Source organism: Furipterus horrens, unplaced genomic scaffold (assembly GCF_987537825.1).
Source record: "Furipterus horrens unplaced genomic scaffold, mFurHor1.1.pri manual_scaffold_15, whole genome shotgun sequence".
NCBI classification, from domain to species: domain Eukaryota; kingdom Metazoa; phylum Chordata; class Mammalia; order Chiroptera; family Furipteridae; genus Furipterus; species Furipterus horrens.
This window is the reverse complement of record NW_028327185.1, coordinates 13,259,690-13,285,849: the sequence shown is the minus strand read 5'-3', so window position 1 is coordinate 13,285,849 and position 26,160 is coordinate 13,259,690. Positions and strand designations below refer to the sequence as shown.

The 26,160-nt window shown below is 36.4% G+C and overlaps 1 protein-coding gene across 1 annotated transcript in view; it reads right to left on the bottom strand.

The window, feature by feature from the left end:
• Positions 1 to 26,160, bottom strand: part of AKT3 (AKT serine/threonine kinase 3) — a 190,633-nt gene that overhangs the window by 42,628 nt on the left and 121,845 nt on the right. The window contains exons 5-8 of the mRNA XM_090263249.1: positions 20,459 to 20,603; positions 14,702 to 14,833; positions 10,782 to 10,847; positions 9,402 to 9,470 (exon numbers count right to left, since the gene is read on the bottom strand). Coding sequence (XP_090119375.1) covers positions 9,402 to 9,470; positions 10,782 to 10,847; positions 14,702 to 14,833; positions 20,459 to 20,603 — 412 coding nt within the window. The remainder of the gene's footprint in view (positions 1 to 9,401; positions 9,471 to 10,781; positions 10,848 to 14,701; positions 14,834 to 20,458; positions 20,604 to 26,160) is intronic.

Genomic DNA, 26,160 nt, shown 5'->3' with positions numbered 1-26,160 from the left:
ATTAATGCAACAAATTTCCCCCAAAATAAAGATCTGGGGTTTAAAAACGTCCTAAGAATTATCACTGCAATCTTAGAGTTTAAACTCAATTATCTTTTTTAACAGGAAAAGATTGGTTACTAGAGAATAACAAAATATGCTCAATAGAAGTGTCATTAATTTCAATGATTACATTCGTTATCATAATATTAATTGAAATTGGAACCCGAGTATCCTAAAGAGAACTAATTAATGAAGCAATAAGACATGGCAATCTGCGAAATGCTGCTGCTACAGACATCCTTTGGATTTACAGGAAGACCCCAGATTAAAAGGACGGCTCTAGTTCGCCACAGGGAGACTAAGCAACAGCACTACCCTGGTCTGCTCTCGCTGCTGTAACGGAACACCAGAGGCCGGTGGCTTATAAACAACAGAAATCTCTTTCTCACAGATCTGAGTCTAAGAAGTCCAAGACTGATGCAGCTGCTTCTGGGTTCACAGCTGGCTGTCCTTTTGCTGTGAGTGGACTCTCTGAGGCCTCTTTTACGAGGGCACTCATCCCATTCACAAGGGCCCCATCTTCCTGACCGAATCACCTGCCAAAGGCCCCACTTCCAAGCAGCATCACATCGGGGATTAGGTTTTAATATTTGAGTTTTGAGGGGGAAACCAGCATTCAGTCTCCAGCAAATACCATACTACACAATTGGAATAATATAACATAACATGAACATTTAAATACTTACTTTAATAGGGCCAAATATATTCTTACATTTAGCAGATAAGTCATATTAATTATTTTCCAGTTACTGTCTATTCTTTTCACAAGTTGAGCTCACAGTCTGCATGCACTTCACACAGAAAAATTAATGCGAAGTTGTGTCAATTTACACTTAGTTTTGGAAGTAAGTTTTAGAAAGAACAATGATATAGACATGAGATATAAATATTAAAATCCCATATTTTAATAACATAATTCAATATAAAACTTCTTAATACAAGTAAGATGCTTAGGATGTTACAGGACAAGTGAATCCTGTAAAGTTTTTTACTAGTAACTGTGTTAGCTATAAATTATCAGCTGAATACCTCAAGCCCTGTTCCTCTACTCCCTGCCCCCTTCTTACAGGTCTGAAAATGTAAAAACAATTCTAGATCTCCAGCTAGGTCCCTGATATCTGAAAAAGTAGGCATAAAGTGAAAATTTTAAAAGAAGTAATGCAAGAGAAATGTGGGATTAAAAGTCACCTAATGACAGCATGTAATGATGCAGTAAGTATAAAAATAGCTTCTATTTTAAAGATTTTATTTACTTATTATTAGAGAGAAAGGTAGGGAAAAAGAAAGGGAGAGAAACATCAATGTGCAAGAGATACATGGATTGGTTGCCTCTCACAGCCACCCCCAAACCGGGTACCTGACCTACAACCCAAGCATGAGCCCTAACTGGGAATTGAACCAGCAACTCTTCAGCTCGTAGGCTGGTGCTCAGTCCACTAAGCCACACCAGCCAGGGCTAGTTTCTATTTTAAAAATAATTTTAATTCCAAACCTACTTCTATAATTTAAATGATTTCTATTTAAATATTTTATTAAAACTATATTAAGACTAAAGTAGAAATTGCTCAGTTCTACCATATTAAATATTAACAAATTCTTCATTTAGAGAATAAATGGCAAAAATTATAAAGGCAACTATTTTTAAATATTTAAATCTATTAGCATATAGGTGAAATATCTGGGTTGTGAAACATATTTAATACCAATATAATAAAAATAATAAAAAATACCATTTTGAACATTAAGAACTTTACATTCTAACAACAACCATAAAAGCTACATAATGTTATCTTCACATACAGGTGATTAAATATAATAAATATGATATTACTATTACTATGGCATTATTTTTGAGAGCTTATAGTTAATTGGCACAGAGCTAAATTGTACTCATTATATCATTTAATCTTCAAAACAACCTTATAAAATAGGCCCAGTTATTATCTCCATCATATAGGTGAAAAAAATAACTAAGGCTTAGAGATGTTATGAAACTTGCTTAGCATCACAGTTATTAAATGATACAGCTGAGATTCAAACTTAGATCTTCTGTCTCTAAAACATATCATCTATTATACTAAGTACAGTTTCTATTAATTTGAGACAGCAAATGTATAAATTATTCCACTGACAAGAAATTTCATTTTTAAGCCTTCTTTATAATTGCATAGTATGAACTACATAAGAGAAAGACCTTTGTATAAGTATAGCTGCCTTCTGTGGGTCTAGAACTCGACAGGAATTGAAAAAATCTTTGTCAATACAACCACTGTAAAGAACAATAACAACGCAGCAGAGCTAACCCAAAAGTGAGTATGAAATGGAAAAACAGCAAAAATCATCATTACAAAGAAAGCAGAAAGAGATTTTCCAAAAAGGAAAAAAGAACAGATGAGGCAAATAAAAGAAACAGCAATATATAACTAACCAACGATTTGTATGGTGACATGAAGCCTCCAAATTTAAAAGGTAAAAACTATCAGAGTGCACTGATAAAGAAGTATGAACTAACTATATGTAGCCTATAAGAAAATGAAAGAGAAAACAGGTATGTCCACAATTGTGATTGGAGATTTCAACAGTACTCTCTCAATATTTGATTTCTTTTAAGTAGACATAAAATTAGTAAGAATATAGAGCACTTGAACCACATTATACTATAAAACAACTTGACCAACTTGGCTGGTATTTACAGAACACTCCGCCCAACACACCAGAATATACATTTTCTGTAAGAACACACAGCACATGCACCAGATAGAACCTATTCTGGGCCAAAAACCACATCTCAATAAATTTAATAGGATATAAACTATAAAGTATATTCTCTGAACACAGGTAAACTAAACCATAAGTTAAAAGATATATGGAAACTCAAGTGTTTGAAAATGAAACAATAAACCTTTAAATAGTCCATTAGTCAAAGAAAATATGACAAGAGAAATTACATTTGGGACAAAAATGATATATAATAGACATAAAATAACATGTAAAACACATAACATTAAAAATATGCTACAAATATATATGTATATATAAATATAACATAAAATTGGTGTCTAGAGGGACATTTGTAACATTACTTATATTAGAAAAATACAGGTTTAAATGAATGCTTTCAGTTTCCACATTAAGAAGACAAATTAAGTCCAAAGTAACCAGAAGAAAGGAAATAATAAAGAGCAAAAAATAAATGAAATAGATAACCCCAAATTGAAAGAAGAAAAATCAATGAAATCTAAAACTTAAAATATCAAAAATATTTTTTAGAAAGACTTACAGAAATAAAAATAGAGAAGACACAAAAAGAGAATAAAAGAGAGAAGTCAGCTACTGATCCTACAGACACTAATGCAATAATGAGTGAACATTATAAAGGATGTAAGGCAAATACATTTTAAAACTTAGATGAAATGGACAAATTCCAGGCAACACACAAACTACTAAAGCATTAGGGCAAACTGTAAGTGCTGAAACTATTAACACTTCTAGAAGAAAATAAAATCTTAACAAATTTGGGTTAGCAAAAGATGTTTTAAATTAAACACAGAATGCATGAATCCCAGAAGAAAAGTACTCATAGACTATATTTCATCTAATTTATAGGTTACATCCTTCAAACCCTTGTAAGAAAGCACATCAGTGATTACCAAGGTGGGGCAGTGGGTGGGGCTGACATCAGAGGGGAACAAAAAGTGGGTTAGGGTGACAGAGATGCTCTGTATTATGACTGTGACGATGTCACACATTTGTCAGAACTCACATAATGGTAGACTGAAAAGTGATGCGGTTTCTGAGTGTAAATTATACATGAAGAAGATGATTTTTGCAAAAAAATGTTTATATTTAAATAAATATTTTTTAATTTAAACAAAAATACACACAGAAAAAAAATTCCCCATTAAAAAATAAAAAGTCAGACCACAGATTGGGAGTAAAGTAATTGTAAAACATGTATCTATATAATAAAGTACTTGTATCTAGAATAAAGAAGTCTGACTACTGAATGTTAAGAAGACAACTCAATTCAAAAATGGACAGAAGATTTTAGCAGATACTTCAATAAAGAAGATACGCAAATGGAAAGTCAGCACAGAAAAAGATGTTCAACATCATTAGTCGTTCAGGAAATTCAAGTTAAAACTACAATATACAACTACACACCCACTAGAAGGTGGTAAAATTTTAAGAAGTTAACCATTCCAAGTGTGATAATGACATTAAACAACATTCTGGAAATGCAACATGGGACAGGTAAGTTGATAGTTTCTTTTGATGCTGAACACACCAAATGACACAGAAGTTGCACTTCAAGGTATTTACCTAAGATAATTGAAAATACGTGTGCAAACAAAGATTTATACTGGAGGATTCCTGTGTGCTTTTTTCCTTAATAACCCCAAACTTCAAAGAACCCAAACGTCTAGCTACTAGTGACTGTATACACCACACTTTAAGATATACCCATATAATGCACTGAAGTCACAAAAAAAAACAAACCACTGATATATACAACAACATGGATGAGTTTTCTAAGTATTATGCTAAATGAAAGTAAAAAAAACACCAATGGCTACAAACTGTTTTGGTTTGGGATTATAGTTTCTAATTTTGGGGTATTGTTCTGTCCCACTGTTCTGCCTTTCTCTCACGGTCCCCAATTTTACTCTATTGTATCTTTCTTTTTTATTCTCTTGAAATGCTCACTCTCTGGGGTCCACAAACTTTTACGTGAAAAGTCTGACTACCCCGTGGAAAGGAATAATGGAAACAGACAAATGCCTAGTTAGTTCCCGCAGTTCCAGTCCCCTTAGTCTGAGATTCTAGACATGAAAATCAGCAACTTAGATGTTGAGGCTACTTACATCTTTGTGTTATTACTTTACATGTGTTGATACACTGGTTTAATAATTTATTTTAAGCAATTAGCCTTGAAATACTATGAAAATATACACCAAAATATTCAAAAGTTTATTTTGCCTTTGGGAATGTTTTTTAAAAGCTTTGGGTGAAAGTAATAGAATTCTAATATAATTTATATAGTATAATAACTAAAATAGTTAGCGAAGAAATTAGCTTGTCAGACTCCTGACAATAAAGGTATTTCTATATCTATAAGTTTAGTACAATATAAAAAATCATCACTATGAATATAAAGTGATACTTTTAATTAAAAAATCACTCAAATCACACCTCCATAAATTAGTAACTAGAACTAGAATGCTGACTGCCAGCACTTCTGCCTTATGTAAATTTAAAATGAGATGATTTTGGTTCACTGAAGACAAAATGCCAGCCAAATAATGAGAATCTGAAATAAGTATGAGAGGATCTCAAGATTGGCATGGAACTGAAAGTCATATGCAAAAAAAATAAAATAAAATGAATTTTTATCAAATAAATTGATATATAGGGTAAAATGAGCTAAATATGGACAAGAATAGTAAATAAGTGTCCATTTGTACCCACATAAAGACTATCAAAGAACGTGAGTAATATCAGATGAATAACATTTCTACATCATGACTTTCCTTTACCCTCCAATGACTATCTTAACTTCCACGAGGTTTCAGCCTTGACAGAGATTCACAGCGGCCCAACTTTCAGGCCTACAGGAAATACAACTAGGAGTAAGATTCTGGGAACAGTCCTGAGTGGAGATGTTCTAAACCAAACGAAACAACACCTTGGTCCGCTTTCAGTTCACATTTTTCCCCCAGAATGTTTCTGCTCGTGCGAATTTGGTGACACCTAAGCTACATGTAGGCAGCAGTGTTGATTATCAGAGTGCTTTTATATTTATGTCTACAAATGCTGGTTTACTGTCTGCCTAAGGCTACACTGAACTCATTTTCATAACCTTGTTCTACTGAGCGGCAAATCTCCCCTCGTGCAGTCTGTACCATGGCCCAGGGCACACCTTGTACCAACCCAGCGGAAAGGAAGAATCCATGGCACCCTGCTTGGGCATGAGTGGATATCCAATACAATAAAGATTCTTCCGTGTTATCCTGCAGAATCTACCATTACGCTTAATATACTTTACCTATCTGGCTCCTGCCCAGGACGGTCCTTTGCTTCTCTCGGGACCCACACGTCTGATGCTGGTATCTCCAGGGACAATTCCTGACCAATAATGTTCTGACTCTACATACTTTTCTCACACTGATGTTTCATCACTTTTACTTCCCCAATATCCCCCCTGGGGACCCCAAATATAGGATAGTCACCCATCACCCCAGAACCACTCTTCTTTCTGCACTTCCCGTTACTCTGAAGGTATCCACACAATTCCTTAAGCAGCAAAGAGGAAATTGTGATATTACTGTCTCTGTTCAGTCATTAAATCCTGGAAATTCTAGGACCTAAACATCAGTAGAATTTGATTCCTTCTCACTAATATTGTCTCAGTTAATGACTTTACAACTTTTGCAACTGGACTACTGAAAACTTTCTAAGTAGTTTCTCTGCTTCCGATTTTGTGTTCTGCAATGCATGCTTTGCACTGCTACCAAGTATTCCTTCTACAGCATTTTCTTACAGAAACCCTTCCGTGAGGCTCCACTGCCTTCGGGACACAATCTCAATGACTTGGGAGAGAAGACCTGTCCCAGGGTGCCCTTGACTCCGTGCTCAGCCGCTGCCCGCTTTCCCCGGCAGGGCCTCCTGCAGCATCCAGACTGTGCCCTATCCAGTGGTGGGGGCAGAACCTGACGCTCCGCACATCTGCACGTTCTGTTTCCTGTGTAGCACGTCCTCCTTCTCATCCTTACTGATCTAACTTATAATTGAGTCTTAGCTTAGCAACCGCTTTAAGAGTGTTTCCTTCCTCGGCATTCTGCCCCTTCCTCTTCTCTTCCTTCTGGATTGTTTGATTCAAGTGCCCCTTCTTTGTACTCCACAGCACCCAGTGTTATCACAGAAACACTGACACTCTAAAGCATACACATACTCTCGTATCTATCTCGCCAATTAAAATAAACTAAGTAGTACATTACTTTCTGTGTTTTTACTGCTTCTTGACAGTTCACTCATCGTCTAAAGGGAAGTATCATGTTTTCTTTATTTTTGAACCCTCTGAAGTCCAGCCCATAGTAGTTTCCCATTACATGTTTAACAGGCAAACAAACTAGAATGTAGTGGATTCTAAAGTTTATGCATAAATTATCCACTATAATCAAAATCACCCTTGAAAATTCCGCAGGAAAGTACTACACTGCAGACCAACATTCTGTCTCCATATGGTTACGCCTAGCACAGCTTTTCCCCCGTAATTGAAACAATAGTTTCTTTAGATGAACACGTGCAATGATGATGTACTTAAATGACAATGTTTTATAAAAACTATGTATTTTTAAGCACCAGAGTTTATATCCCATGCTACTCTGAGGATGGTGGCAAACAGGAGCTGACACGGAATAAAAGAATAGCAGATTTATCTCTCTCAGGCTGAGGTCACTCTGGATACTCATCAAGAAGAATGGCAGAATCACCATGTTATGCCTGTCTGTGTGTCTGTCTGTCTCTCTAACTATCTACCTTCCATCCATCCATCCATCCATTCACCCACCCATCCAGTCTTTCGCTGAGTCCATTTCTTTAAATTTATGTAAGTTAAATGCAACTATGGTGGGACTCCGTTTTACTGTTAGACCTATAAGCTGCCATTGTTAATTTTTTGCAACTAGTGTTTATTCAAAATCCACTTACATCAAGATTATTTAGTGCTTTAAACAGTACTGGTAAACACAGTGATAATGGCCACAGTCATGCTAACTCCTATGCAGTACATTAGGCTGAAAGAAATCCATATCTTCACAACATGTAAAGAAAGTATAAGAAAAGAAACATCTCAACTGTTGTATTTATATCTCAAGATCAACATTTTAGCACACAGACTGAAAGGATGCTACTGCTAATTAAAAATCAGCAGACAGCAAGAATGAGTTGAGTAGAAACTGGGCTAGTTATAATTACTTCAATGGGTCCACTGAAGAAGCCTATCTGAGGACAAGCATCTGAGATCCAAGGATACTGCCATCTGGCTAAGTACCATCAATTTCCCAGCGCTTACTCTTCAACAGGAGATAGTATTCTCCTGCTCAAGTCCTCTGGATATTATACAGATACCCCCCCGCTGAGTGCACCTATAGGTGGTGCTGTGGATTGTTTGTGTGAGTTTATAGCTTCCCTTACCACTCTCTATTTACATCTTATTTTTAAAAATCTAAGTATTTTTCCTATAGCAACTAAGTTTTTTGCATTTCTAGGAAGCATCCCTGGGCAGAATAAATGATATGGTGAACCTAAGGCAAACCCAAAAGTAATAAATCACTGTAGATTTCCTAACAGATTTCCTTCCCAAAAATCATAAATTAAGAATTAAAATAATCTCATCAAGCCCCACCAATTAAATTATATTTTGTATTTATAAAGTACACTTAAAATGTATATTTGATAACCTAAAAGAGTAAAAAATTGAGGCATTACATACACAAGGATGATGTCTTAAAACATTATCATAAACCCACACTGCCTAGGCACTGAAAATGAGCTTACCAAATCAAAAAATGAATTTTTGCAATGAGCTAATTCCTACAAGTCAGATAATGTTATAGGAGAAAATATTCTACATAGGATACTTAACTTATTTTGAAAAATAAAACTTTTAAAGTCTCTGAGATACAAGTTCCAATTTATTAAGTCTAAATTTACTTCAGAAAGCCCACAATGTAAAATATTTCTTATTAACTATTATAGTAAATTTTATTTTTCCCTCACGTTGATTTTGATCAAAATAGGAAGGAGAAAGAGACAGGGGAAATACAATACTAAAATCATTGAATTCCTCTTTAAAACTGTAAGACCCTTCAAAAATCTTTTATAGTCAAGGTGACTCTTAACTACTATGCAGAAGAGAAAACTGAGTCACAATGTGCCTATAGACTATTGTTCAACTGAGTTTAAAACGAGTAAAATAATTTTTTACAAGTTTCACAAAAACCTGAGGAAGTACTTTGTAAAACATCATAAAATCCTCTATTTTTGATTTTCAAAATTAAATAACATGATTTCATGATTTTACGTTTGCTAAAAATTTTTACACTTGGAAAATACAGAAAAAAGTAAAATATGATTACACTTACCAATATATAAAAGTAGTTATTAAAAAACAAATAATCATTACATTTTATTAGGAATTATTCAGCTCCCATCCACTCAATAGTAGAAAGAGCAACACAAATTCCTACCAAGAAGTAGAGAACTGTGATATTATAACTCACATTTTAAATAACATTGTAAAACTGCTGACAATATTACCATGCAAATACAAGCGCTGGGCTTCCGTGGTGACTCACCTCTCCCCCATTAACATATTCCATCACAAAACACAACCGGTCTTTTGTCTGGAAGGAGTATTTCAAGGACTTGAAATGAAAAAGAGAAAATGTTACATTATAATCCTACATTGTTATAATCGTACCAAACAGAACACTTAGAAACAGTAAGCATGATTGAGGAAATTCTTCCTTACAAGTCTACTTGCTCCTTAAGAGTGCTTACATAAGGGTTTATGAGAAACATAAAAACAAATTATGTTTAGATCAGCAATGTGCTATTGTTGGGAGAAAATAAAATTTTAAGTAAAAATTAACTTAGAAATTGTGATCAGCACGTCTCAATCTACTGGGTCATCTATTTCATATTGTACTGACCCCCAAAGTTCTTATTCATGCAACCTTGCTCTAGGGGCAGTCTATGGAATACAGGTAGTGTCATTATATTTGGGGATCTAACATAGTTACAACATGCCTTTTTGCATATAGGTTACAGAACATGACCCAAGTGAATGGAGTTTGTTCATGTAATTGTATGGGTTATAAAGATACCAGAACTTTAGAACTATCTTAATACACTAGACAGGAAACACACAACAATGTAACACGTTAAGTCTAGGTATCTAACGATACCTCTGAAAATTCCTAGTTTAGGTAATCCTAAATCTTTAAGAGGTTCCTCCTTTTGAAAGTCTAGCTGTTATTTCTATCTTAATATACTTCATCGGAATGAGAATTATACAGAAATTCTACAAATTATGCCTCAATTACAAGCACTCTAGGAACAGGACTAAAAAATTTCAGTTTGTTTCATAACAAATAAGTCAGTTTATTCTTTGTCTAGTGAAGAAATATCATGACTTAGCCCATCTTTAATTTACTATAGTATGTCTATATTTCTTATAGTACTCTATGACTAAAAGAAATCTCAATTTCTACAAAAAAGATTCAGTAAAGATTTCTGCTTTGCATATCTGAAGACAAAGCTGCCCAATCATTTATATATTTATTAGAAGCCAACAAACAAAAGAAATATAAAAACATTCACTACTAATCTTTTCAGTAGAACCTTTATTAAGTTCACCATTTTCTCAGTGGTCACCTTAAAATGCCATAGGTCATTTATTTGCTGTATGAAATTTTCTTATTAAAGGTAGTGAAATTCATGGGAGGAAAATATCTCAAAGTAGTAATGGAAGGGATTACAAATGCATTCATATTGTAAATCTAATCCATACATTTGGGTAATTTTGAAGAAATCTGACTTACAGTCTTTCCACACAGAAAATGGCATACCCAAATTAATGCTATTTAAAATGCTATTTTTCTTAGCTTAGTTCTGTAAAACCCCCATAAACTGAAAATGTTATGATTTATAATGTCTGTCCTCTCTTCACTTACTGTTAAAAAGGGATGTCTAGTGTTCTTTAATACTCGGCTTTCTGTTAGAGTGTGTGCCACTTCATCCTACAAAAGAAAAAGACAAACATTTATGTTCTAAGCACTAATAATATAAAATTTCACCGTTTCCCTACGATGAAAAGAGGTAAAACCTAGAAACAGAAAAAGATTTTATAACACGGTGACATGCTTCCTTTATTGCTAAGCTTCTGTTACACCAAGGGGAAAAAAAATCAATTGAATGACTTACATCAGATGGCTATAAGGCATAAATTCATATAAACTCAGTCATACTTAATGAAAGTATATCAATAATGATACAAAAATCACCAAAAGAGATACTTTTCAAGAATCTGCTTATTGGTGATACTGCTCCTGGACATCCTCTGTTTACCTGGCTGCACAGCCATTCAGGAGGAGGGACAGGGAGAGGAGCTGGGTACCACGGCCTCTTCCTGCCCCTGTAGGTCACCGGCAGCGTGTGCTCACTGCTGCGCTCCAAGGCCCTGGGTGCTCACTGCACCAGGTCAGGAGCCTGCCACACTGCCCTCTACCAAGACCGCCATCCTGTCCTGTAAAGCCTTGCCACCTGGCACTGACTCGGCCTCCTTGGGAATGACGGTCCTGCAGGCCTCCGCGTCCAGAGTAGGGAGGTTGTGGCCACACCGAGCATCTGCCGTGGGAAGTCACCCCCGTCCCCAGTCAGCGCCCCTGGAGTTTCCGGCATCCCCAGAGGTCTTGCTCCGGCGCCCGCAGGCTCAGCGCTCGCTCTCAGAAGCGAGTGTGGGTTCGCGACCCCTCCCCACCACCCAGAGCTGGTGGCCAAATCACGTCACCGTCACGATGCTGAGAGGCTTTCTGTCAGTGTCACCGGCAAACTTTTTGCTTTGGCTGGGATCGTCACGGTGCTGAGAGGGACACGCTTCTGTGTCTGGTCTTCCACCTGTTCACTAGAAGGTTCCCCATGTCTGATACGGGCCCTTCCCAACTCCGTGGTAGCCCCGTGGCCTCAGTGGGGCAGACTGTTCCTGTCCCCCAGGATGGCGGCTGTGGTGGAAGGGGACGTGCCCGAGTGCCGAGCACTGATTTTCCACCTTCATGGTCCTTAATCACTTTTAACTTCGTTTCCAGGCCAATCCCTCAAGGCGGCTTCTTATTGCAACGTTAGCAGTGGGCTTTGTACGTTTAGGGGCCGTGATGAACAGAGCATTTGACTAAATCGGCACAAAGAAAATGATGCAATCAAGAGACATGGTAAATATGCAAGGTGAGCGGCTGCAGCCGGCATAGCACAGCACACCGCTTTACGGAAAATCCTACTTCTGATCAACAGAAGGAGTACGCGCTAAAATAATGATGAGCGGCATAGTAAACACATAACCCGGTAACAGTCGTTTATTATCATTATCAAGTATTACGGACTGTCCATAACTGAATGTGCTGTACTCCTGGAGGACCGGCAGTGGAGTCGGTCACACCAGTACCACCACAGACACACGAGTAAAGCACTGGGCTACAGCGCGATGATGTCACATGGAGACAGGAACTTCTCAGCTCCTATATAACCTATGGGACCACCATCTTCTATGTGGCCTGTTGTTGACCTAAACATCATTAGGTGGCACGTGACTGTATATTGATCTATGGTTAAATACTAAATAATGGATTTTTAAATATAATTGTCTTCGTAGAAAGAAGTTTTATTGAACATGGAATTTTATTTCTTGAGAATGGAAACAGCAGAAGAGTCCTCCTCATATTCATTTTCACAATTCTCTCCAATTTACCCCCCTCCCCCACTAAATACGGTCTAGAATTGTCCCTCTGTTGCTCCCCTGACTGTTGTGTGGTAACTGGGTTGGAGGGGCGGGATGAGGAGTAGGAAGTGGCACAGAAGTGGAGAAAGAGAACACCCGTGCTCCATTATTGGGGACGCTAGGGTGGCCTGTCCTTTAATCCCCGCAGCAGCTCAGCAGGTAGACTTCGCAGACGTTCAACAGTTCAGGCTGCCGTTGAGAAAGCCAAGGCTGAGCCCACGTTCAGGTCCGAAGTTAACGGTCACTTCCACTTCGCAACACCGCCTTCCGTCTTCAAGCAGCTTAGCTTCTGTGCAACCAGGTGACGTCAGCTGTCACGTGGGCATCATTTACTACAGAGATGATGCCAAGGTGGGCACCTCAGCGTTCATCAGACCCCAGGTCTCGTCAGACTCTGAAATGTCATGTTGTTCATCTTTTCCCTGTGAATAAGCATCTTTTCCTCCAAGAAATTGGTAGATGGCTTTTGGGGGGAAACCAGCAAGGATCTACAGCAATCAGAATACTCTATCATTTGTGAAATATACCCAGCTTTGTACAGTTACTCAAAAAAGTATAATTAATTAGTGAGAAAAGATAGGATCCAAGTGAGGCTTATGTATAAAAGGAAAAACAGAATGGAAATCATATTTAGTCATGCATGACACACAGGGGGTAATACCATTCATAGAAAATACAGGTAACAATAATAAATTTTCATTTAATACCATTTTAATTTTATTTTATATACACACACACACACACGACTAAATGTATTCAATACTGATGGCAAATGCTATTCCATTTATTTATTCATCCATTTAATCCTGACAACAACCCATCTATGAGAGGAACACTGTCAGTATCCTCATTTTTCAGATGAGGAAATAAAGGAAAAAAACAGAGGTGAGTGATGTGTTTGGGATTGGTTAGTAAGAAGCAGGTCCCACCATACCTGTACCACCTCCCAGAAAACATAAATTTAATTATAGTATGTGCCAGGTATTATGCCAGGTCCTTTACATGTCCCAATCAACATAATAGTCTTGTCCAGGAATACTGTTTTCCACAAATAAAATTTTTACAAATTAAAAGACTAGGACTCTCCTGGGCTATGGGCTATTCAGCATGGTTGGCCTCTATCCAGTAACTGTTAGTACTTCCCCCTCCCCTGAGTCATTCTGATGAGCAAATAAGCCCCCCCCCAAGATATTTTCAAATGTCCCTGAGGGACTGGCGCTCCCCCAACAGCTGGTTGTTAAAGGCCATCAGGTGGTGGATGCAAAGCTGGGATATAAACCTAGACCTGTACAGCTCCAGGTGAACGTCACTGCCAGCACGAGACACCGATGGTGACGGAGTTGGGATGGAAACAAACGTGCAAGACAGAGGGAGTGTAACTTCACAATGTGGGTGGGCAACACACACCAGGTGAGGAAATACCGCCGTAAATAACGCAGTCTGCAAAGTATAACAGTCATGTGATATGTCACTTGCTGAATTAAGCAAGACATAAAGCACGGAACAATTTATAAAGCATATCACATCTGTCTGCTGAGGGATTTGGGATTTCATTTAAACCCTGAGAACTGGCATCATTAACATGTTAATCATTCGCATAAGTGAGAGAAGTTGTGAGGAGGGGGCTAAGGCCTCCGGAAAGAATTTCAAAGACTCTCATTTCTTTTAGCTTCGTTATTATAGTATTTTCAAATCTTTCAAGGATGCTTTTCCATTCAACATACATAAGCTGTATAATTTACGAATACAAATCATTTGTTATTCTAATCCCTCTTATTTACTAAGAAATTCAGAATGTTGGGGGAAAAATTAAAAGCAACATTAGTGTAATTAGTGATATAAGTCACAAATATATAGTAAAAACATTCTCCCAAACACACATAGAATAAATGTTTCTATCTCCTCAAGGGAATAAAATAACTTCAGTATACAATATTCAGGTATTATAAACTTTTGAAAGTATTAATATCGTTATTAAAATACAGATATTACTGTAGCGGTAGCCTACAATCAATACTTCACTTATTTAATGGAATTTCTACACTCATCATGTAGATGAATGAGCACACACATGTGTACAGTGGAAACAAAAGTTCCAGTTACCTTTGCGATAATAACTTCTTTCTTCAGAATCTTCATAGCATAGTACTTCCCACTTGCCTTCTCTCGAACCAGAATAACTTTCCCAAAAGTGCCTTTACCTAGTAGTTTCAAATAGTCAAAATCATTCATTGTCTGAAAAACACAAATTAAAAATTCTATGAATATTTGATGCAATTTATTCGTAAACATGAATGTATACATTTGCCATATCCACAGAAAAGCATATTGTATGAGTTTCTAACTCTCTGAAATGGTAAGAATCACTGGCTACCTTAGCAATCGTGGATGCTAGAAATCACTGAAGCAATTCTCAGATATTGGAGACAATAATTTTGAACCTAGAATTCCTCAGCTACTCAAATTATCAGTTAAGAAAAACTCCTGGACCAGAGGGTTTTGCTGGTGAGTTCTATAAGCATTTAAGGAAGAAATTACACCATTTCTGTATAAACTCCTACAGAAAACAGAAAAGGAGAGAACATTTCCTGATTCATTTTACAAGGTCACCATCACGCCAATACTAAACCAGACGAAAACATTATAAAAAAACGACAAACCAATCTATATCCCTTATGTAAATATATGTAAAAATTATGAAATTTTACAAATGAATGCCTACATTCATTTTCAACATTATATGCTGCCTATCATTTTTCTACATGTCAAGTTATAATGTGTGAAACATTCAAAAAATATCTCTAGTTCAAAAGAAAAGTAGCAGAGACATCAGGAAAAGAATCAAGTACATTTATTAATTCAACTAAAAATCAAACAAATGGGACTAAATAGAAAGGCGATAGCTGAAGAAGCTAGTTGGTGATTTCATTTTCTCTAATAGGTTGTAAAAATCAAGGACAACTACAGAGCCACAAAGCTATTGTTGCTAAGTATTCTCGGGGTGGACCACCGAGTGCTCTTGACCCGTATGTACCCACCTGTGTGCATAGGCCGGTCTCCCCAGTAGAGCTGGGGTCAGCCTTCCCTCTCCCTGGGCTGGCGCTGTCCTGCGCTGCACCCAGAGTCGAATCAAAGTGACAGTGTGCCAGCCTCAGACCTAGACCTAAGCCAACTCTCATGCTGCAGGAAGTCCCGGCTATTCTGCCCAAGAGGCAGGCCATGCACAGAGGCGCTGGAAGGTGAGACGCCACATGCAGAGCGTGATCACGTGAGGGGAACCGGGGACCCGCATGTTCCAGCCCAGCCACGTGCCAGCTGAAGGCAGCTGCTTGAGAGGTACACTTGAGGCCAGCAGCATTGCCCAAACCAACCAGAGAATCTGAAATAACAGACTGACTGTTTTAAGACAGTTCGTTCCGTGGCAATAAGGAGAGGTGCTTTCTCATAAACAGGCCATGTTGCTTCACCGCTTAAAGCTTCCTCTGAGCCGCACGCTCATCGTTTTGTTTAATATAAGAGAACCGGAAGATGATACTTGCCGAGTCCTATTACTCAACAACATGTAAGCTCAAACCGTATTCTTAGGGGTAAAAATTTAAAAAAAACAAAAAACAAAAAACATTTTTAACTGCTTTATGATATTTTCAGATGAAAAGTAATACATCATCAGAAAATATTACTGTGTTCCTCTAGGACTACAATTCTTCGGGATAGGGAGAGATTTAAGAAGTACAAAAGCTTCTGTCAGGGACTCTGTTGGGCTTGAAAAGGGGGTGTGCATGGAAATTGATATTAGTAAAAAGCATTCTGTGTGATAAAATCAGAAACAGATTTTATGTCTATTTTGACAAACCTTCAGAACATTGTAAAAGCCTCTTTGGTACCAAATGCTCACAGTCAGCGTGGTGTACACACTAATTATCCAGTCCTTACAAGTGAAATGTAACCTATTACAAAATGTTTTCCTCTTTGGCATGGTTTTAAGGGAAAAGATAAATAGGATTTTTATAAAACATGAGAGCATGGTTACTGCACAGAATAATTAACTCCCCAAAACCCAACCCTAAAAATTCACTGGGTAAACATTTCACATAGTGATACTCTTTCCTTTACATAATCTCTAACACACCAGTGTGGCTGATCTAGGCTAACAAATACATATGTATATATAGCAAATGCTTATTAATAATGTATTGAAATCACAGACACTAGAATATAAAAGACTGAACATCTAGTTCAAAAATTAGGTTAAAATACGAATATATAATTGAAGAGGAATAGCAGGAATCTCTCAGGAAAGAATACAGAGGTTTAGTAAATTTGGTCAAAACAGGTAAATTCCACATACATTTACAATGAAAGAAGTAACCCAAACGAAGCTCTGTGGGACACTAAGTTCTCCAGAAGTTCACCCCTCTGCCCACATCTCTGCCCACGTCCTCTGGTTCTCTCCCTCAAGGGCAGCAAAAGCTCTCATCTGATCGATGTCCACAGCACTGATGAGGCCAGGCAGTGGCAGATCATATGCTCTCAGCAGGCCCCACCCTCTCTTCTCTTTTTCTGCAAATGCTGACCAAGCTTCGAGTTACTGTAGCCAGGCATTAGGTAATAAAATGCCAAGGACGGGAGTCAGACCTCATGGCAAGATTGGCCTGTACTTTACACCTAAATTGTGAGGTGACAACCAGCTGCCCCAGAGGCCTACACAGATCACTCTCATTCGGCCACTGTGACCTAAGGCCGTGCCCCACCCCCCACCTGACCCCAGAGAACAGCAGCTCAGCAAACCAAGATAAGCCGCTTCTAAGTCCCAGCAGATTATTCATTTTTAAAAAATAAAATTAAAACTATATTGAGACTATCTTTTTTCCTTTTTATTGAATTTATTGGGGTGACTGATCAACAAAATTAAATCGGTTTCAGGTGCACAACGGCACAACACATCATCTGTATATTGCACTGTGTGTTCTCCACCCCGAGTGAGGTCTCCTAGCAAATTCTTTTGACCCATCATCTGTTCATGTCAATCTGGGCATGCGGCCTGTGCTCCTTTCCCCACCGCCCAGTGTCCTCCCCTCTCCAAGAGCAATGTTAACCTGCAGAGCAGGCACTGTGGCCACACCGTACCACTAAGCAAAGCAACCATCTGCCTGCTCCAGGCAAGGGGCAGCTAGGCCAGCTCTGAGCAGAGCTGTCTACCAGTCGCTGTTCGCTTCATCGCGTTGCTCCATTCCCAGAAGGTAACAAAGAAGAAAATGTGTTCTGTAAACTCTGAGAAGGATGTTCTTCTTTCAGAGTATCCGTGTTTACAGCCTGAAATGAAAAGTAACCCGAACTTCTACAATTCTTATTGACAACTGATACATGAAGAACACAGTCCATGAGACATTTATCTCAGGGAAGTAACAACAGTTACTTCCCCATTTTTATCCAAGTGATTGGGACCGTCGCAGAACAGGGAGTAGTACAAAGCCCTATCTTTTTCTGAACTCTTTGTCACTTAAACTATGCTATGCAATTTTAAATGAAACGAAATTTAAAAAGAACAATCACAATCAGATATAAGCCAAATAAGACAACAAAAACCCCAAATTCAAAATACCATCAAGTTTTCATTTTGGAGACTGTTTCAGCAAGAGAATGTTCAGAGAATCTGCTTTAAAAAGATGGGTTATGTCTTTAACTCTCTGTGGATGAAGTGAATACTAGCTAACAATAATAGCTAATATTCGTTGAGCACTTAGCATATAAGCACTTCACAAGCAGTCGCTCATTTTAATCCCCACAACCATATGAGTTAAGTACCACTGTTACCACCTTTGTAGATGAAGGAACTAATAAACAGAAGGATTAAGAAGCTTTCCCCACCACCACACACGTGGTGAATCCTCACTGTCTACCTTTATTCTGTAATACTAAAATCCTACTGATTTTTCTAAGAGTGCTCTAAAATAAATAAAATTAACTAATATCCCAACATTGTATAAGTCCAACAGTTTGCAATAATAATTTGAAAAACAGTTACAATCATAGAAGAGAATGACTACTGGCATAATCTTGTTTCTACTATAACTTGATTATGAGTATAACAATTATAGCGATTATAAAGACTCAAGATATATGAATGGATAAAAAGAAATAAGTTGCCCACTGAAGTTTTACAGTGTATAATTGAAAGTCTTCATAGGCTTGAACAAGGTATTAACTTCTCTGAATGTCAGATGATTCAATTGTAAAATGGGATACTAATAGTACCTACCTCAGATGATTTTTGAGGATTAAATGAGATAATAAACATAAAAATACTGCTCAGAGCCTAGAATAAAAAAGTTCATATAAATGCTTACAAGTGTTAATCAGTGAGGGTGATGAATTCTAAGATAATCCACACTTGTAATTATGAGAAGAGGAAAATGTATTACACTTGTATTATCATTTATAACCTGCTTTAATGGGGAAAAAAAATCCTGCCATACTTTTCCATTTTTATATCTTTTGTCTCCATTCAACATTCTCCTGGTCAGCGTCCATATTTGTTTCCAAAATTCTTCGATCCATCAGTAGCAGTGTTTCTAGCTAGGGTGTTCTAAACTCCCCACTTTCAACCTCCACCTCAACAGTATCTCATTATTACTCTTTGTTATTAAGAAGATTTTAGGAATGCCCAGAATTAAACAGGGTAGAGCTGGCATAGCTTGTTATTAAACAGCATAGTTTTAATTCAAAAGATAAGTTCAACTGGAATCTCATTAAATTTCAAGTTAATTGTGTCCATGTGCCCATACACTTGGAAAAGAAGCATTCTTATCTCTAAGTATGTGGTAAGTCTAGGTTGTTTTTATTTTTGCAATGACTGAGGAACAAGGGCAGGAAAGCTGACTTAAAAGTAAGGAAAGTTCAATCAACAAAGAGAGAATAAGCCTTCAAGGAAGACACAGGAGTTCTTTGACATTTGGTCAAGATCAAACATAGAATGTGATTCTAATTAGGATAGAAACTCCAAAGAAGGAAGAGATAATTCACTAACTCGAAGTTGTGACTGCATTACGTACTCGCCTAGTTTACATGTCTAGCATGTAGGAGGAGGAGGATTTGAACCCAGGGAGTCCAACTCCAGAGAGCTGTGAATCACTGCACTAATACGCAAGTACATGAATAATTGCTTGAAAAATCAGTGTTTTCCTTCCTGAAGATTAATTTATAATCTATTATAACAAATATATCCTAACATGGTAAAAGGCATGTTCATCTATTTTGAACACCTATATCTTTAGATTAATCTTAAAATATCATTTTTTTTCATAAAGAAGTTGCTTTTCAATTTTCTACAACAATGAAAAACAATTCACAATAAATATATAAACTGGCGCTTATTATTCTGAGCACTGAGGGAAGGAAAGGTCTGTTTCCCTCACTGGCTCATGGGATTCCATTAAAGTAAAAAGATGATTATTTCCAAGACCGTTCACCTTCCTGCTGACACGAGTGAGGCCGGGGCCACGCAGGGAGCACAGAGAACGCCAAATGGAAAAGGACCAAATCATTAAGGAGAACAGTTTAGTTCCCAGTTTCCAAAATAGTATTGAAGACAATAAGGGAAAAAGGCAAGTCAGAAAGTGGTATGATGGGACATCAGTCACAACCGCCCAACAAGCCCTACCAGCATTCAGTGCTGAACCACTGACGTGATGCTTCAATTATTTGGTTTTAAATAACGGCAGGTATTTAAGGTTCACCTGAATAAAAACCAACTACACCCAGATAACAGGCTGACATTTTTTCTTGCATATTGCAGTTTTTAGCATGTTTCCTCCATACACATAAATGTGCTAAGCAGGGAAATAAGTTATTATTTTCTACCTTTCTTTTATGATGGGTTGTAGAAGCATCCATCTCTTCTTCCCCTATATTATCAATTTGTGAAGTTGGACTGCAATTCATTCGCTCCTCCTCTTGCCTCTGAAGCCTGTCTGCTACAGCCTGAATAGCTTCTGTCCATTCTTCCCTATAAAAACAAGTAAAAATTCTCATTAGTAGGGAATGGTAAATAATTTAAGTATTTCCTTTTTATAAAATATGAAATGTACACAAATAAAGTCTACTCCAGGATAACACACACACTCTCTCTCTCTCTTTCTCTCTCTCTTTCTCTCTCTCTCTCTCTCTCTCTCTCCCTCCCACCCTTACTCCAAGGTGGAATTAATCCCAAGGCATTTTACATTACAGCCTAAAAGTTTGTAGTACCATTTATTTGGAGGTATGTTAAACAAGAAAAAGAAGAAAAGGATTATAAGAATATTCAGTTAAGATCCTTTAAAAGTACAGCAACATTTTAATTGTCTGTCTTATCTTACTTTATAATAAATTGATCCTCAAAAATTTCCTGCATTTTTTTAATGTTTTATTTAGCCATTGGAATATTGAAGTCTATTATTGACATACTCAAGATCTTCACTGTAGTCCAACAAAAATTCTAAGAAAAGATTTTCAAAGCCAAAGCCTTTCACTGTTCCAAGATCAGAGGTTACTTTCTTTTTCTTTTTGCTCTAGAAAATAATATTTAATATTTTTTAATGAAAGAATTATATTTGAGGAAAAGACTGAATGCATATTTTTGTGATTTTCAACATGTTTTTCTCTTATAGTTTACTTTTTTAAATTTAATCTTTATTGTATCTTTTTTTTAAATGATAGTAATAAGTCTCTCGAGCACCAGTATAAAGCTTTTATTTTCTGACAGTTGTTTCATCAAATCAAGCATCATTTATTTCCATATAAATTTTAAAATCAGCTTGTTGATTTCTTAAAGTTCATTAGCATTTTCAGTGGCATTGTATTAAGTTTACAGATCAGTTTGGAAGGAACTGCCATATTAATAAACTGTCTTGCCATCCATGAACATGGTACAGCTCTGCATTTACGATGGCCTTTAACTTCTCAGAGCAATGTGGTGTAGTTTTCTTCGAATGGGTTTTGTACATCTTAACTGTATTTATTTCTAAGTATACTTCTATTGCAGAAGGATTTTTAATTTTAAATTTGAATTTTTAATTTTCCTTGCTAGTATTTAAAAATATAGCTGTTATTGTATGCTGACCTTTTATCCTGCAGACTTACTAAGTTAATTTCGTAGTTCTAGTAGATTTTATTTTTCTAAATTTTCTACACATGCAACCATGTTGTCTACCAGGAAAGGCACTTTTTACTTCTTCCTTCCTAATATGTTTACCTTTTATTTACTTTTCTTGCCTTATAGTGCCCTAGATCAGACAGCCCATCAGTACAATTTACATAAAATAGTGAGAACAGACATTCTTACCTTGTTCTCTTAGAAAGTACTGAGCCTTGACCTTTGAGTATTGCATAAACTGTAGAATTCTTTTTTTGTAACTACCCTTATGTTTAATTAGTTCCCTTTTCTTTCTATTCAACAGTTTTTGTTATAAAAGGTGTTGAATTTTGTCAAATATTTTTCCTGCATCTGTTGAAATGATCATGCAGTTTTTCTCCTTTATCTGATTAATATAGTGAACTTAGTTGAATGATTTTCAGATGTTAATGAAACTAAATTCTTGGGATTAACTCCATTTGGTCATGGTGTATTACCTTTTTACATATTTTATAATTCTATTTTTCAAAATTTTGTTAAGAAATTTGTCACCTATGTTCACAAGTATATTGGCCTACAGTTCTTTCTATGAGATCTTTGCCCGATTTGTGGAACGAGGGTGACAGGGGCCTAATCAAATAAGTGAGGAAGTGTTCTCCATTATTTTCTGAAACAGATTCTATAGGACTGGTGTTGAACAGAATACAGCAATGAAGCCATCTGGACTTGGAGTTTTGTTTGAAAAAAATGTTTTAGTTACTAATTCAATTTTGTTCACTGATATTAGACTGGTCAAGTTTTCTATTTTTTCTTGTGTCAGTTTTGGTAACTTGCATCTTCTTTTTTATTTTCTTTAACAACCTTTCAAGATGTTTCTATTGTCTTAATTTTGTTTCAAAGGATTGGCTTTGTCTTATTGATTATTCCCTATTATTTTTCTGTTTTCAAGTCCATTGATTTCTGATCTCTATTGTTTCCATCCTTCTGTTTGTCTTGGGTTTAATTCACTCTACTTTTCTAGTTTCTAAAGATGGAAGCATAAATTATTGACTTGACAACTTTCTTCTTTTCAAATATATACAGGTATTTAGGTATTTAAGGTTACAAATTTTCCTCAAAACACTCATTTCACTACATACCACAAAACTGTATGTTTTATTTTTATTATCATTCTTTTAAAACTATTTTCTAATGGCTCTTGTGAATTTTATGTGTGACTCAACGATTATTAAGAGGCATGTTATTTGATTTCCAAAAACTTGTGGTTTATCTGATTCTGTTATAGTTACTGATACCTAATAAATTTTATTGAAGGCAGAGAGACTATATTTTGTATAATTTCAGTCTTTCTAAATATATTAAGATTTGTTTTATGATCCAGAATATGATATTCTTGGTCAATGTATCATGTACATTTGAAAATTATGTGTATTCTGCTACTTTGGGGTATAATATCATGTAAATATCAATTACATCAGGGTGATTAAGTATTATTCTCTATCTCTGCTGATTTTCTGTTTATGGTACTCTATCAAATGCTGAAAAGAATTTTAAAGTCTCCAAATATGGTAGTGGGATTGTCTATTTTCTCAAGTCTGTTACTACATGCATACATGTAGTAATTATTTTACCATGGAATTCAGTTGACCCTTTAAACAGTATACAGTATCCTGGTACTTTCAAGTAATATATCTATTTTTTAGATTTACTGTTTGCATATCTTTTTCAATCAACTTATTTTCAACCAACCTGTATCTTAAAGTACATCTCTTAAAGAAAGCACGTAAGTGGGCCTTGTATTTTCATCAGGCCTGGAGCTCTCTGCCTTTTCATTGCGATGTTTAATGCAGTAATATTTCATTGAGTGGCTCTACCGTTACAGAAAACCCCAAGTGCTGGTGAGCAAATGGAGAAACTGAAACTCCTAGGCACTGCCGTGGGAAGGCAAAATGGTGCAGTGGCTGTGAAAAACACTGTGGAACTTCTTAAAAATATTAGAAATAGAATGACCATAAGTTCCAGCAATCCCTCTTCTGGGCATTTAGCCAAAATAAAAAGAAATCAGGATCTTGTAAAGGTATTTGCAGTCCTGTGTTCACTGCAGCATTATTCAAAATAGCCGAGAGAGGAAAAAAAACCTAAATGTCTACTGGCAGATGGATGGATAAAGAAACTATGGAATAAACACAGGATGGAGTATTATTTGGTCTGAAAAAAAGAAGGAAATCATGTTATCTGCTACAACATGAATGAACCCTGAGGACGTTATTATAAGTGAAACAAGCCAGTCACAGAAGTACAAATACTGTATGTTTTCACTGATGTGAGGTTATCACAAGTAGTCAAACTCAGAGAAGCAGAAAGTAGAATTATGATTGCCGGAGGCCAGGAGAGAGGCAAATGGGGAGTAGCTATTCAATAGGTATAGAGTTTCAGTCATGCAAGATGAAGTTCTAGAGAGCTACTATATAGTATAGTAGATACAGTTAACAGTATTGTACTGTACACTTAAAAATTTGATAGATTTCATGTTATATGTTTTTCAATCACAAATTTTAAAAACTGGTCTAGAAAAGCTAAGAACATTTTGAAAAGTAGCAATAATGGAAGGCTTGCCTTCTTAAAAGCTATTCGTTTGATTAGGCCTCTCTAATTAAAAGCACGTGGTCCTAGTGCTAGAATGACAGAAGAAAATCAAGGGGAAAAAAAGAAAAAAACCTAAAAATACATGTATTTCTGTATGCATATATGTGACATCCATAGTCAGTCAGAAAAGAATGGATTACTCAATAAATGGAGGTGGGACAACCGGCTCATCTTTTGGAAAAAATAGATTCTAAATTTATATCATGAAATAAATACAAGATTTTAAAAGATAGATTAGCTATACATTTAGTTTACAACAGGTAAGGATTTTTGACTGGAAGACAGAATATAGAAGATAAAGAGCTTTTCTCAATTAACATTAAAGTCAGATAAAATATCCAAACAACAAATCGTAGGTGAACTTAGAAAAACTCTAATGCAAATATAAATAAGCTGTTTTTCATTTTCACTAAAACTGCTTTCTTCTAGTCTTAAATGCAAATGAAAACTGCTCCTCCAGAAAAGTAGTGTGACATTATTGCAGAAAGAACAAACTATTTCAAAGTCTTAAGATATGGCTTAAGTCCAGCACTGCAAACACAAAGGCAAAAGGAATCATGTTACATGAGATGTTTTAAATCCATGAAGACTAATGTATTCAAAGAATATATTGCCATGGAAAAAGTTCCATTCATTTAACAGGTCAACGAATACTATGTCAGACCTGGACTGTGTGCTAAAAAGAAAATAATGAGCAAGGAAGACATCATCCTTGCCAATCAAGAATCTATTATAGTCTCCTGAACAAGGCAAACAAAGCTCAGAGTAGTAATATACTTGAAGAGTAGTAATATACTTGATACAAAAGGTTCAAAGAGATACATAAGTATATAGTCTGTAGGAGTCAGAGGTTTGGTAGGAAATGTGACATTTTAAGCTCAGGTCTGATATCAACACAGGAATTAGCCCCACCTTAGTTATGGGTTAAGCCATAAGCAAACTGAGGACTCAGCATATAGAAATGTCCATGGAAGATGGGGTTGGTGTTGAGGGGAGACACATCAGATTGTATGTGTACTGAAGTCCTAAATACAACTCATAAAATACGATTGGAAGTGTGTAAAAAATTATCAGTCCTTAACTCTGGTTATGGAATCAGAATTATGAGTAATTTCTAGCTCTTTTCTACCTTTTCTTTCTTTTCTAAGTCTTCTGAAATAAGCGTACATTACCACTTGTTTACTGATCAAAAAAGTATTATTAAAATAATACTTTACTATTTACTAGGTTGGGGGAAGATTTTTTTGTGACTCACCCAAGTTTTTTTAGGAACTAATTTATTCACTTGAAAAATAGGCTAAAAACATTTAACTTCCTGGAATTGTTTTTTTTTAATCAAATATAATAACATATGTATAGGAAAATGAATTTGTGGTGGTGATTGTTGGACCTAACTCAGTATCAGAGAAACCAGATAAAAGAGTATTAATCAGAATTGGGGGCGGGGGGGGATTCCAAAAATTAGTAGTAGATCAGGAAGATGAAAATGTGGCCCTAATGAAGGCTGGTGAGCTGATTGGAAACATGTTGCCACTCCCCTCCTCAGCAACGATGACAGCCAATGCCAGTCAATCCTGGCATTTTTTTTCTCACTGAGCTTAGACCCCCACCCCCCCTACCCCCCAGCATCCTTCTCAACGCAACTCCAGGCAGCCACCGCACAGCGGCACGCTACCTGAAACCTTGTGCCTCCTCTAGCCTCAGAATTCCAAATACAAACACAATAAATCCCACAATTTTTTTTTGAAAAGAGGCAGTTTGCCTACAAAAAAACATCTCTTTATTTTATCTTTTAACTTTTTAATGT